Source organism: Bactrocera dorsalis, chromosome 6 (assembly GCF_023373825.1).
Source record: "Bactrocera dorsalis isolate Fly_Bdor chromosome 6, ASM2337382v1, whole genome shotgun sequence".
Taxonomy (NCBI): domain Eukaryota; kingdom Metazoa; phylum Arthropoda; class Insecta; order Diptera; family Tephritidae; genus Bactrocera; species Bactrocera dorsalis.
In genome coordinates this window covers 21,369,059-21,383,040 of record NC_064308.1, presented here as the reverse complement: position 1 = coordinate 21,383,040, position 13,982 = coordinate 21,369,059, and the positions used below count along the sequence as shown (strand labels likewise).

The following is a 13,982-nucleotide window of genomic DNA, read 5'->3' as shown; positions in this document are numbered from 1 at the left end:
TTGGGAAATTCTAATTTAAATTTTGAGAAATACTCTTTAAATATTTCTTGTAATAAGGCGATGTATTGTTTCCGAATTTTGACTCCATTTACTATATTTGGGTTAAAATTATTTTTTAAAATGCTTTTATAGCTTCTTTATTAAGATGTATTGTTGATACATAGTGTCTATGATAATTTAGATGTAGTTCTTCATGACTTTCTAACTCTTGCCTTTCAGAAATAATTATTTGTGATTTAAACACGTTTATTGAAGCTTCACAATGAGAAATTAAGTCAGTGCTGTCTTCATCAGCGCTATGTTGAAAATTATCATCAGAAGATGATAGAACGTTAACGTATATATATATATATTGTTGTATATTAATTTATAATTACATTCTAGCCTTCCAATGCTTATGTTTTGCATTGTTATTACTATTATTCAAGGCGACTGTAAGAGGTTGATGGTTAATATTTTTATTTCCTTTGCTCCGTATAAATAAGTCCTGAGTTTATCACGTGCCCATATGATAGCAAGCATCTTCTTTTCAAAAGTAGAATAATTCTCTTCTGTTTTGTTAAGAGATCTTGAGATATAAGTAATTGGTTTATTTTTGCCAATTTCTCCTTTTTTTGGCAAAAAACCATTTTTTTTGCTTCGTTCAAAAACGGAAATTAATACATATAATTAATATCACTATACTTATCTTAAAAAAAAAATTTATATGGACAGATGGCAATCCTATTCATTTACCGTACGTTCAAAGATGACATTTCAATCATATGGTTTTTCGTGATTCGTATGAAGAATAATAACTCAAAACGCAAGTGTTTCTAATAGTGAAGGGTGAAAATTTTTTTCTTTCTAAAAATGGAAAATAGTTATCAAGGTATTTTATATGAAATGGAATAGCTAGCATTTGTTTAATCATTGTTGTGAGAGAGTTTTAATTACGTGTAAGTATGTGGTTTTGTTGTGTAAATTTATCAATCGTGTTTGTGTTCTGTGGATGTGAGCGTTATTTCATTTTGGTCCCTTTTGTATAAACAATATATCAGGTTAAAGGTTATAATGTGTACTTTCATGTGGTAATTAAAATTTTTGCGTATATTTGCGAATGATGGAAATAATGTATATCAGAATCGATTAACCTCAAAAATAAAGATATTTTTAATGTATGGTTACAAAATAAGAAAAGTAAAGATGTAGTTGAGAATTGGATTATCCATGAAATAAATAAAAATATAAATGAAGAAGAATTGGAAGCGTTTAAAAAGAAAATTGAAAATCTTTGTTCATTCATAAATAGAAAATGGATCAAATACCAAAGGTCATTAACTCCTTTTAAGCAATATAATAATGAATGGCTAGAGGGTGAGACAAATTTCATAATTGGTCGCAAATGTAAAAGAGGAAGACCACAGCTTAGTTATAGTGAGGCGAGTGATAGTTTGAAGAGAAAACTTGCGACTAGTTCACGCTGCCTCTAATGCAGCACGATCTGCAAATGAACCTGATTTAAAATTTGTGTTGAAAGAGTCGCTTAAATCTCCGACAAGGCCATCGAAAATTAAGAAAATTATTGTTTCTACAACGAAAAGTCCCATTGCGTTATCTGCAGAAGAAGCTTTAGTGTTTTTATTAGAGAATAACTTGAGCAAGCAACAGTACGTAAACATGCGATTACTAAACAAAGCTCGTAATTGCGACATATACCCTGCGTACAATAAGTATGCAAGCTTCACTGCCGGCCAGAGGGGATAACGAATTGTGAAACTTACGTAGAAGTTCCTTTACAAAAACTGGTAGACCACACTGCCAAAAGAATTTTATTGTTACAAAAAGAAGTTATTGAACAACTCTCAGATATAAATGAAGCTACATTGATATTTAGCTACGGTTTCGATGGTTCAACAGGACAGAGTATGTTCAAAGAGAGGTTTAACGAAAACACGCCTGAGTTCTTTGTTCAGTCCCTCTAAGTAACCTCAATTATACCTCTTAAATTAATATCATTTTCGAATCAGATCATTTGGCTTAACCGCACCCCTCAATCCATACGGTTTTGCAGACCAATTAAAATTGAGTACGTTAAAGAAACTAAAGAACATATTTTAGCTGAAAAAAATAAATTAGATCTGCAAATATCTAGTTTAGCGCCGTTAAAATGGGATTTGGAGGATGGTATGGAAATTGTCATTAGATATGATTTAAATATGAGATTGATAGATGGCAAGGTTTTGAACATATTAACCGGAACAAATTCTACTCAATCTTGTCCTATTTGTGGTGCAAGTCCGAAACAATTTATGTCTATAAGAGATCTAAAATCTCCTGTTTGTGAACCAAAACCAAGCACTTTAAAGTACGGCGTCAGTCCATTACATTCTTGAATACGATTTCTGGAATTTGTATTACATCTTTCGTATAGAATCGGTATAAAAAAGTGGCAAGTAAGGAATCCGGAAGACAAAAATACCATTACGCAAAGAAAACAGGAAATTCAGAAACATTTTTGGGAGAAAATGGGATTGCATATTGACAAACCTAAGTCAAATGGATGTGGCTCAACAAACGACGGGAATACGGCTAGAAGATTGGTCGCTAACTTAGAACTATTTGCATCAATTACTAATGTTGACATTGATCTATTGAGACATTTTCATATAATACTGATTTCGTGCGAATTTCGTATTAATTTTAAAAAGTTCAATGATTTCTGTATAGATACTGCCGATTTATATTTCAATAAGTACGATTAGTACCCAATGTCGGCAACAGTCCACAAGATTTTAGTTCATTCGGCACAAATAATGGAGGCGTCTTTAGTACCAGTTGGCTGCCTAGGCGAAAATGCATCAGAAGCAAGAAATAAGTTTTACAAAAAAGATCGTATTGCTCATGAGAGGAAAAATTCACAAAGTAACAATATTGTCAATGTGTTTAATAGAGCTATGGATTCTTTTGACCCTTTGTTATCAAGTATCTGCTTAAATAATCGTACTAAAAATAAATTAATCCGAAGAATCCCACATGAAGCTACTGAACTTTTAGAGTTGCTTGCTGTTCCAGACAATTTAGACGTGGCTTCTACGTCCCGTTAGAAGTTGATATTGAACAGGATATGAAATAATGTATGGTTATATTGTAATGCATTTAAAAAATTATCTCACATGCCTGTTATTAATGTTCTTCCTTAGACAAATTTGTACCTGTCGGGAAATCCGGTTGTGTTTGCCCGAAATGCACTCACTAATAAACGTAAGCATTTAAAAACATAAACTTTTTTACTTTATACTCTCCATTTTTGCATAAAATAAATTCATTTTTATAAACTATTGAAACGTTTGCATATTACAGAATTTTTAATATTTTATATCTACGAGAGGTGGGAGTGGCAGTACTCTGACTACCCTCATTTTTACAAAAGTCTATGAAATATGTACATATGTATATGAAAAGCATTTGAGCGAAGTTTTAGCGATCTAGGACTTTTCTCTGATTTTATGCCAAAAATAATGGTGCGCTGGCCCATAGTGCAATGGCTAAATTGGAAGCGCCTGTTGTCAAAATGAAAGCTTTTGTTAAGTCCGGAATTGTAAGAATTTCTGAAGACACAAGTAATTTCTTTAAATCAGTAAATGATTTTAAACGTTCGTCATCTAGCGAAATATTTACCTTTTTTGATTGATTTGCTATTGTTTGAGCGTAAAGACATCTCGTTAGATTTGTGAGCGGCTTTGCAATTTTTGCGAAATCTTTAATAAATTTCCTATAATAGGAGGCTAATCCTGGAAAGCTTTTTAGTTCTTTTAGACTTTTGGCGGCAATATTCTTTTTACAGAAGAAATTTTTTCACGATCGGGCAGGATTCCATCATGTGTAACAACATAACCCAAAAATTGCACATGTGTTTTAAAAAATTCGGATTTTTTTTAATTCACTTTTAATCCCGAATTGTGGAGCAATTCAAATACATCTTCTAAACGTTCTTCTTTATCCTTACCTACAATAATAATGTGGTCGATTATACACATAAAAACTTTTACCAATTAAAGGCTTCAAAACATCATTAATCATCCTTTGAAAAATGGATGGCGCATTTTTAAGCTCAAAAGGGAGCCTGGTGAATTCATATTTACCATTAGCTGTTGAAAAAGCTGTTTTCTTTATACATATCTTTTTCCTTCATTTCGATCTGGTGAAATACAGATGTTAAATCGAGTGTGATAAAGTATTTACACTTGCCTAAACTTGCTAAAGTGTTATTTATATTCGTAACAGGATATGCATCTGGAATAGTTATCGCATTTAGACGTTTAAAATCTCTAACTACTCTATACTTTTATTCTCCAAATGCACCTCCCCTTTTTTGACACTATCCACAAGGGAGAATTATAAGGGCTTTTCAAAGGCCTAATAATTCCATCTCTTAACAGTTCATCTATTGTTTTTCAACCCCTCGTCCGTTGTTGTTTTAATTTCAGCGCGTATCTACAGTACCTCTATCTGAAACGGAACCAAAAATATCCGCGAATTTTTTACAATATTTTCTATATCATTACCGCAAGTAGTTTGGATATTATTTACTTGTTTAACCATTTTTTCTTTCAATTTAATTTCTGCATTACGTAATCGTAATATATTATTTCTTCTGTCAATTATAGCTCCTAATTCTTCGAATGTGTCCTCTGTCAGGTGGCTGAAAAATTACAGATGCCGCGGTCGGTGGCAGCTAAATGGAACAGCCTTCGCTGCTCTATTCGCGTAAGTATTTTGAAATGGTACACAAGAAATTAGATAACAAATATTTCTTTCAGGCGGCTTTCAACTGGAAAACTGTTTCAAAAAGGGGACAAGCTGCGAGAAGAGCGCCAACAATGAGCCCGCTCTATAACTCCTTAAAGTTCTCAGTTTGCGAGTTAAAGCGAACACCATATCAAATTTAATAAATATAAGTATATACATTTATGCATAATAATATGTAAAAATATATTACTATTTGTTTTCCATATGTATACTTATTCTGTTTGTTTTTACACAACAGCCCGTCGAACCTGATCCCTTCACCACTATTGTTGGAGTCAGATGATTTACCTGGGAAATATAAGGGACGCCATCCACATCACGAGACGATGAGGCATATATTGAATTGGTGGAAACAGCGCTGGAGATCCTAAAATCAGCTACGCAGAATGACGCTTAGGATGATTTAGCAAATTTTGTGGCATCCAATCCCCGAGATTATGCCCAAGAATTTCCACAACTTGATATACATATGTGAGTTGATATTCAAGTATCAACAGAAAGTAGCAAGGTGAGAGCAGTTGCACAGTTTTATCTTTTAATAGCTAGTCTTTTGTAAATATTTTTAATCCTTTTTCTGCTAAGCAATTTTTAAACCAAAAATGTATGTGAGTGTTTTTATATATGTGAATTTTACAATTACACATATAATTTTGTCAATGTTGAATTAAATCAAAATAAAAATAATAATATGTAATTATTTTTATAAGAAATTAATTAAATTAAACTGATATTACTTAAAATATAAATAATAATTATAATTAATAAAATATATCTAACTATTTTAATAAAAAATTAATTTCAAATAAACTGATATCACTTTTGTTTTATTTAAATTTGAATAAGTTTATAAATATAAACATGAAAATATTTTGTATTTACAAAATAATTTAAATTTTTGAATTACATATGTATGTACATATTTGTAAAAAAAGGAACTACAAAGACGAGTTACGCAATATCGTCCTTTTATATTTCCATTCAACCTTTCCAGGAGGAAATACTCCATAAAACTTGCACGGACATTTATCGCGCAGTCTGCTTGCCTACCTAAAACAGTGCTTGGCTGAATTGATGGAAGCATTCCACTTTCCCTTAACTCCATTCGCCAATTACCTGCGTCAATAATGCCATTTGTATCCTTTTCTACGTCAGAAAATCGAATATATATAAACTTGCGTATTAATAAAAATTGTGTAATGTGCAAATCGCGAGGACAATAATTTTTGAATGTTCCGGAGTAACGTCCATTGGTCTTCGGAAAATCCGAAAACGCGATGCACATATGCCGAAAGCATTTTCCACCACATTTTTTGCTCTGGATAACCTAAATATAATTAAATATTTTGGACGACATCACTTGATTGCGAAAGCTGAATGGTTTCATCAAGTACAGTTTTAAAGGAAAAACGTCGTCAGCAACGATGACAATAGGCCTTTCATTACGTTCATGTGGAAGTGGTTTCGGCGGCGGAGAATTTAACGTATAATATATCATCTGAATATGTTAAAATAAAAATATATTTTAATTATTAACATTTAATTTTATTATTTTGTAATAGTTTTACCTTGGGAAAAATTTATAATCGGCATCAACCATAGTATCTGAACTATGCTATTGTAACGGGTGATTTTTTTGAGGTTAGGATTTTCATGCATTAGTATTTGACAGATCACGTGGGATTTCAGACATGGTGTCAAAGAGAAAGATGCTCAGTATGCTTTGACATTTCATCATGAATAGACTTACTAACGAGCAACGCTTGCAAATCATTGAATTTTATTACCAAAATCAGTGTTCCGTAATCCGCTTTTTTATCGACAAATTTTGTTCAGCGATGAGGCTCATTTCTGGTTGAATGGCTACGTAAATAAGCAAAATTGCCGCATTTGGGGTGAAGAGCAACCAGAAGCCGTTCAAGAACTGCCCATGCATCCCGAAAAATGCACTGTTTGGTGTGGTTTGTACGCTGGTGGAATCATTGGACCGTATTTTTTCAAAGATGCTGTTGGACGCAACGTTACGGTGAATGGCGATCGCTATCGTTCGATGCTAACAAACTTTTTGTTGCCAAAAATGGAAGAACCGTAAGTTGGCCACCAAGATCATGCGATTTAACGCCTTTAGACTATTTTTTGTGGGGCTACGTCAAGTCTAAAGTCTACAGAAATAAGCCAGCAACTATTCCAGCTTTGGAAGACAACATTTCCGAAGAAATTCGGGCTATTCCGGCCGAAATGCTCGAAAAAGTTGCCCAAAATTGGACTTTCCGAATGGACCACCTAAGACGCAGCCGCGGTCAACATTTAAATGAAATTATCTTCAAAAAGTAAATGTCATGAACCAATCTAACGTTTCAAATAAAGAACCGATGAGATTTTGCAAATTTTATGCGTTTTTTTTTTTTAAAAAGTTATCAAGCTCTTAAAAAATCACCCTTTATTTCTTGTAGGTGAAATACTCTGAACCACAGTTGGCTGACGCCTGAATCGCTTTGTGTTTTCCATCCAATGATCCGATACATTTACCCATTCCTCATGAGTGTTGGGAACCTTATTAGAATACAATTTATATTTTTTCACTGATGCACGAATAGACATGAATACTCACTTTTAAAAACTCGTCCTTTAAAGCTTGAAAAATTGCACCACACGTTTTGTGTATTATATGTCAGATGGTAGTTTTTCCTAACGGAACGATTCCTCAAACCTGACCTAATCCACCACTGCTTCGGTTTTCTTTGCTTTGCCCTCTTTTTATTCCACGCTTTTAGTGTCGTCATAGGCATAGCGCCGCAGTTGCTTTTGCAATATTTCTGTTTTTTATTAATTTTTATTTTACCATTACGCACTTTTCAAAATAACTACAACGAATACTTTTAATTTAACAGCTGTCAAAGTTGTCTGTTCACATTTGGCATCTTAGTAAAAACGGGTGGTGAATCAGCTGACACCAAAAATTGACGGCAATTTTTGAACTGCATAGAGACAAATTGGGCAATTTTGATGTTGTAATGAAAAGGCATTTGACACCAAATAATCAGCTGATCGTGGAGGCAGTTTTTAATGTCAATTATTTTGCCCTAATAAAAACCATTACTCGTGCAAAAGGAAAATCGTTCAAAAAAAATCAGATTTTCATATAAAACTCACTATTAGGACCTATTTAGAAAATATGTGCAAAAAAAGAAAAACGTGTTAAAGAATCTCATTTACATATAAATCTGACTATTCGTACCATTAGAATTTACATGGTAGTATATACTATGTACATAGTACATATGTAAGACTTTTAAAAGAAACAAAGAAACAATATTCTGGGAATGGTAAAATAACAAAATTTGGATCCAAGCGTCATATGTACATATATATAGAACAAAGTTAATAAAATTTCTCAAAATGAATTGAGTATTAGTGCAATGTCTCTCTTTCAAATTTATTTTTATTGGTGGCTTAGCACCGCCCGCAAGGTACAGTTGGTTGGACATAATTATGAGATGAGTTTTATTTTCATATTTGGAGTTTCTTTTCAAGAAAATATTCTATATAAACTTGGTTTTTCGCCAAGTATTCTGTGAAGTAGTTTGTGAGTTATGGAATTTCACCTGAAGGTTTTACATCACATACAGCTATTTTTGTTATTTTAGAAAACGCTGGTGATTTGACATCTGCACCCATTGTCCTATGTTATGTATATTGACATTCAAAGAGCGGCCTATGGTGTACTATGGACAACATCAACCATGGAACATTATTTCGATTTCATTACTGCGAAGCCGTTGGAACTAGAACTTGTGTGACTGGGATATCCTTTTTGCCTAAGGTGAACTATAAGAGGTCACCCGAACTACTTGTACTCAGCAAAGTCAATCTCGCAGCTAATGTAGGTATTCTGACTGTACCCTGGACACCCGGTACGAGTAAATATTTTATCGAACGCTCTTTCCCAAAGCTATATGGAGAAAGGCGAGGTGAAATCATCATATCACCTTCCTCTCTATGGTTTAGCTTTTGCCTGACTGAGATTGAAATATCTCGGTAAACACATCTTTAGGGAACCTAGACTTAACAAATTTGTGGTAAGCTCAAAACGCTTCGTCTATCTTTGAGGTTATGCAGTTTGAGAAGTGTTTGGGTAACTCTAAGGGCAAATACTTGTCTATGTTATGATGTTATTGAACTAGTTAATCAATCTGTGAGGCGGTGCACAAGTGACAATGTTCACCATCGCGAATATGCTACTCTGTTAGGCAAGAAGCGCATAGAAAATTATGTTGTGTTAATTGGACTAAAATAATTTATTTTTTATATAATCATATTTTTTATATGGTACACCTAAGGCCGCGGCTTCACTCGTGTGGAATTTGGGATTGCCGTCATACATTTATTGTGTTGTTGTCAAGGATATTATGCGCTTATTTAAAATTATGATTGAAATTTTTCTCAACACTGTAGCTATTCCGCTATTTTTATTTTATTTTATACTAGCTGTTACCCTGTGCACTTCGCTACACCTAAATCGATTAAAACTCTTAAGGGTTTTTACTTTGTGTTTTATTTATTGTTGTAAAACTGTTACTTATTTATAAAACATTTATAAAACATATTGGTATACAACATTTTTGGTTTGTCCACCTGGCGCGTAAATGAATAAGCACCTTGGTGTTCCTACTCTCGAGCATGTGACGAACAATTGGCCGTGGGAGCAGCACGTTTCTTCCAAATTGACGTCGCACACTTGAAACGTTTGCCCTTGCGATTTGTTGATATTCATCGCAAAGGCAAGACGTACTGGGAACTGCAAGCGCTAAATTCAAACGGCATGTCCGTTGGAATCATGGGAATGCGTGGTAAGAGTACAACTTCACCTGCTCCTTGCCATTTAGTATTGTTGCTTCAACCAAATTTGCCACAATTTTTTGACTGAAAGTCTTGTGCCATTACACAAAGTCGGTGGCTTCAGATTTCATAGAAGTATAATGGGTGAACCGACTTTCAGGACCAAACGATGCGGTGGCAGACCGAGGGGATCCAAAGAATTCAGTTGGATAATTGACTACTTCATCTTGATTCAAAACGCTATTCAATCGATGTATATGTTGTAGCTTCTCCTGGCAGTTTTTCTTGAATGGCAAAATTGATTTCGTTGACGTGTACAACAATATTCGGAAATACACTTTCAATCAATTCTTCTTTCGATTGTAAAAGTGTACCTAAGTTGTTCGGCAATGTGATCAAACTGGTATCATCGATTGGTATTTTGCCTTCGCCAATGTCCAACAACTACTTCGAAAACGCCGCTACGGATCGATCATTTTGCAATTGGACTCGCATGTTGATGGCAAGAGTCAGCCTTTGAACATGTCTCCACAAAACTGACGATTTTAAACATGCGTTTATTTCGTCGGCAGGAGTTGATCGAGGAATGACTGGCAAAGTTTGCCGAAAATCGCCGGATAATAAGACTAATGCTCCACCAAAAAGTTGTTGCTTTTGTCGTAAATCTTGCATTGTTCTATTGAATGCTTGTAATGACTTTTTGTTAGCCATTGGGCACTCATCCCATAGAACTATTCCAGCTCCTCGCAAAACTTTTGCCATTGCTGAATTCCTCGATATGTTGCACGTTGGTGTTTCAACAACTTGGATGTTTAACGGTAATTTCAATGCAGAATGTGCTGTTCGGCCGCCATCAAGTAGAGTAGCAGCGATGCCTGACGAAGCAATTGCCAGCGCAATTTTCTGCTGTGACCGTATAGTTGCAAGAATCAAAGAGATCACAAACGTTTTCCCTGTACCACCGGGCGCATCCGGAAAGTAGAATCCACCGGCGTTATTGTCAACCGCTCGTGTAATCTTATCATAAGCATTTTTCTGCTGAATATTCAATTTGGTAATGATAGCTTGTATGAAAGCACGCAATTCATTGCAATCGTATTGTTGTTCACGTTGAAGCTCATGGTCAAGCATATCCATCACTGAACGATTGGGCGCAGTTATGCCAAGTTGCGCTAATGCCTTATTCGCAATTGTAAGGCACAGATCTTCAACCAATATCAAAGCATCATTATACATTTGTAATGTATGTATATAGCAAGTCTGCTCGATTACGCGCCATAATTAATGAGTCCTCGGTCATGCAGGCTTTGTACTTATTCCACAGTTCTTGCGGATTTGACGGAAGGCATGTAGATATTATTATGGCGAATAGTACGCGTATTTGTTTTGGATGAGATGTGAGTGATGCGTCATGAAGTGCGGTGTCCCAATGCATATCATCTTCTAACAAATGCGATCGCTGACATGCTTCACGATACGTCGCACACAACTGACCGTTAACAGTTTTCAAATCATCAAATGATCTTGGTCCGCGCACGTTGACTAATAGTAGACGCAAATATAAACATTCGGCGTTGTTCGGATGGATGATGTAAATGCGTCCTATGGCATCGGTTTTACGGACATTTGGATAACCGTCAACACGCTCCCCTTGCTTTCGTCGTTGAAATGTTTTCGATGATGGATTCCAAGTGAAATATTGCGGTATTTCGGAATATAGCGATGTTCTTGCAAATTCATCGTTTTCACACAACTCGAAAAAGGTAGTTAGTGTTGTCCGCGGTGGTCGTGCTGCGCTCTGTTGTACATTGTCTACAGTGAAGTAAACGCGTTGACCATTTTCGAGATGAACTGCCAAATGAAGAACAACGGGATGCCGGTCATTGCTGCTTATATAACGGCCCATTTGGTATTGCTGAATTTCATCTATTCTCTGATAACCACTCCGAAAACTGCTATATCACTGCCTTTATTTACGTATTTGCAGATGTATTTGATCGATTTGACAGAGTTGCAATATTCTACATTGATGTGCATCAAAGTCTTGATTCCGAACTTTTATGACCGTTGAATTACCGCCATCTTCAGCGGATCGACGCCGATATAATGGATATCCGTCATTTCCAGTGATTGTATCATCAACTAAAGTTCTAGGATAGCGCTTTGAACACTTATTGTCAATCATGCATGGTGACGTTGGATTAATAGCCCCGCAAGGGCCGTGGACCATGTTTTTTGTTACAACGTTGAACAATTGTGGGTCGATTGCTTCATCTGGAATTTCCGCTGAGATGACTTTATCAATCTGATCTGGTCGTATTTTTTCGAACTAACCAAATCAAGATGTGTGCATGCGGTAATCCTCTTTTCTGCCATTTGATCGAGTACATCCAGCATCGAACTTCTCCAAAAACACGAAGTTTCACAATTAAATCCATCATTGCTTTTTGCTTTTTCCTGAATACACGTGCTGTTAAGTCGTGACGATCAGTTGTTGATTGACCGGGGAACAAGTGGCATTTGATGTCATTCCACTTGGGATTGCACGTGAACGTTATGAACAGATCCGGACTGCCGTAATGGCGCACACACGACATCGGATCTTGCGTATACTCGTGCATATGGCGCGGACTGCCGATGCTATTCACATTTGCATCATTCATCACGGCATCTCTCAAATGGATGTACTCTTCAGAACGCAATTTTGCTTGGTTGAATCGAATAAAGTGGACACGTTCGGTCTCGATCTTCGCATACATATCAACTAAATACTGATGGAAAAGCTTGCGACATTTCAGGATGTAGTTGTCTTCTTGCACTGAGTTTTTTTGGTGTTTCTTTGGCTATAAATGAACAATACACAAAATATTGAGTCGGTAGTAACATTTCTTCGATTTATCAATCGCATATTGATGTGATAGCCGTCATCACCTCTCCAGAATAATATCGGATACTGTAATGCATTATAACTACGGTGTAGCTCGGAAACACGCTGAAGTTGTTCGTTTCTACGGTGCAGTACAATATCTCGCGATTCAAACTGTTCACCAACAATGACGATTACCAACTCATCGATTGTTGGTGCGTTGAATCGTCTGGCATGCTGCCCCATCGGCATTTTGTCTGCTCTGATGACGATTCGATGGTTATCAGACGGCATGCGGTCCAATGCGATTTTGAACAATCGAATCAATTCAGGAAAAAACGATCAACATGCGATGTCAGTGTTTTTTTTTTATTAATTGTAAACATCTGCCAGTTGTTTCTGTTTATTAGTAAAAGGCATTTGACAGGACTGCCAATCTATCGGCAAAACATTATTTCAGGAGAATTTGTATAGGCGGGATGTATCATTTTTTTTTTTTTGCAAAACGTGCAATGATACACCCATTAAATTTCTTATGTGCACCCTCCAAACGGACCCCAATCACCCCTGAAAATTTCATTGAAATCGGGCAAGCCGTCTAGGAGGAGTATGCGAACAGGAAGTTTTGCCACTTAATTTTATATATATAGATGTTCTGTTTGGTTTGTTATGAATGTCTGTTCTTCGTTCGCCCATCATCTAACAAAGTAGCCGCATTGTTTGGCCAGAGATAAAGAGATGTTTAACTCCTCTCTCACTGAAAGTGAGAGAGCAATCGCTAAACGTCAAAACCTACTGAACTTTGACAGCTAATCGAGTTCAGTAGGTTTTGACGTTTAGCAATTGGAAAGGAGGGACGACCAGATTAAAATTATTCGAATGGAGACATTTTTCATTTTTTTGTCTCCATTTGTAACGGCCATTATTTCGAAGAATACCGAAGGTGAAACAGCACGCAGATTGAAAGATGTGAGTGTATTTGCATTTATTTAATACTTTTTTATTTTATTTTACAGGCAAAATGCCGAAAACAACCAGGAGTTGGAAGAAATGTGTTGCTGGCTGCAGCGATTGAGGCAAAATATTCAGCTTTCCAAACAGTGGAACGGATCTCGAACGGTGAGTAAACAACGATAAATAGTGCAAGTGTTTGTGACTTAGTGAAAATTTTCGATGAAATAAGTGTTTCGATTGTGCAATTAAAATATTAATTTTGGATAATGAAATTGAAATTCCGGGTATTTTTAAGTGTGATGTGCTGAACATGTAGATCGCGACAGACTGCAAGCGACATCTGTCAAATATTAAAATACACACGTTCTTACGGACACAGTTATGTAGTCGTGCAGCTGTCTCACGAAATTCCTTGCCATTTTGTTTGTGACCAGGGTACAAATTTTCAAAATTTAGCTAATTTGTTAGGTGTTTCAATGTCACGGCCTTTTTTCTACGTTAATGGTAAGGAAATATGTTTTTTTTACGATAGCTC

The 13,982-nt window shown here is 35.6% G+C and overlaps 1 protein-coding gene across 4 annotated transcripts; it reads left to right on the top strand.

The window, feature by feature from the left end:
- Positions 1–680: 680 nt before the first annotated feature.
- On the top strand, positions 681–5,567 carry LOC125779557 (uncharacterized). 4 transcript variants are annotated; one of them, XR_007423299.1, is made up of 4 exons: positions 691–938; positions 4,650–4,749; positions 4,803–4,940; positions 5,030–5,556. XR_007423299.1 is itself a non-coding variant. In XM_049460920.1 (4 exons), exon 1 carries the CDS (start codon positions 2,751–2,753, stop codon positions 3,084–3,086), a length of 336 nt encoding a protein of 111 aa, XP_049316877.1. In that variant the 5' UTR covers positions 950–2,750; the 3' UTR covers positions 3,087–3,116; positions 3,183–3,243; positions 4,650–4,749; positions 4,803–5,567. The 4 variants fall into 4 exon arrangements, 1 of the variants encoding a protein (XP_049316877.1); XM_049460920.1 differs by lacking the exon at positions 691–938 and adding exons at positions 950–3,116; positions 3,183–3,243 and having other exon boundaries at positions 4,803–5,567; XR_007423298.1 differs by having other exon boundaries at positions 681–871; positions 4,803–5,558.
- The last annotated feature ends 8,415 nt before the right edge of the window (positions 5,568–13,982 follow it).

What these genes read in the sequence shown, in the direction of transcription:
- LOC125779557 (XM_049460920.1), top strand. Translation starts at nt 2,751, where the DNA reads ATGTCGGCAACAGTCCACAAGATTTTAGTTCATTCGGCACAAATAATG.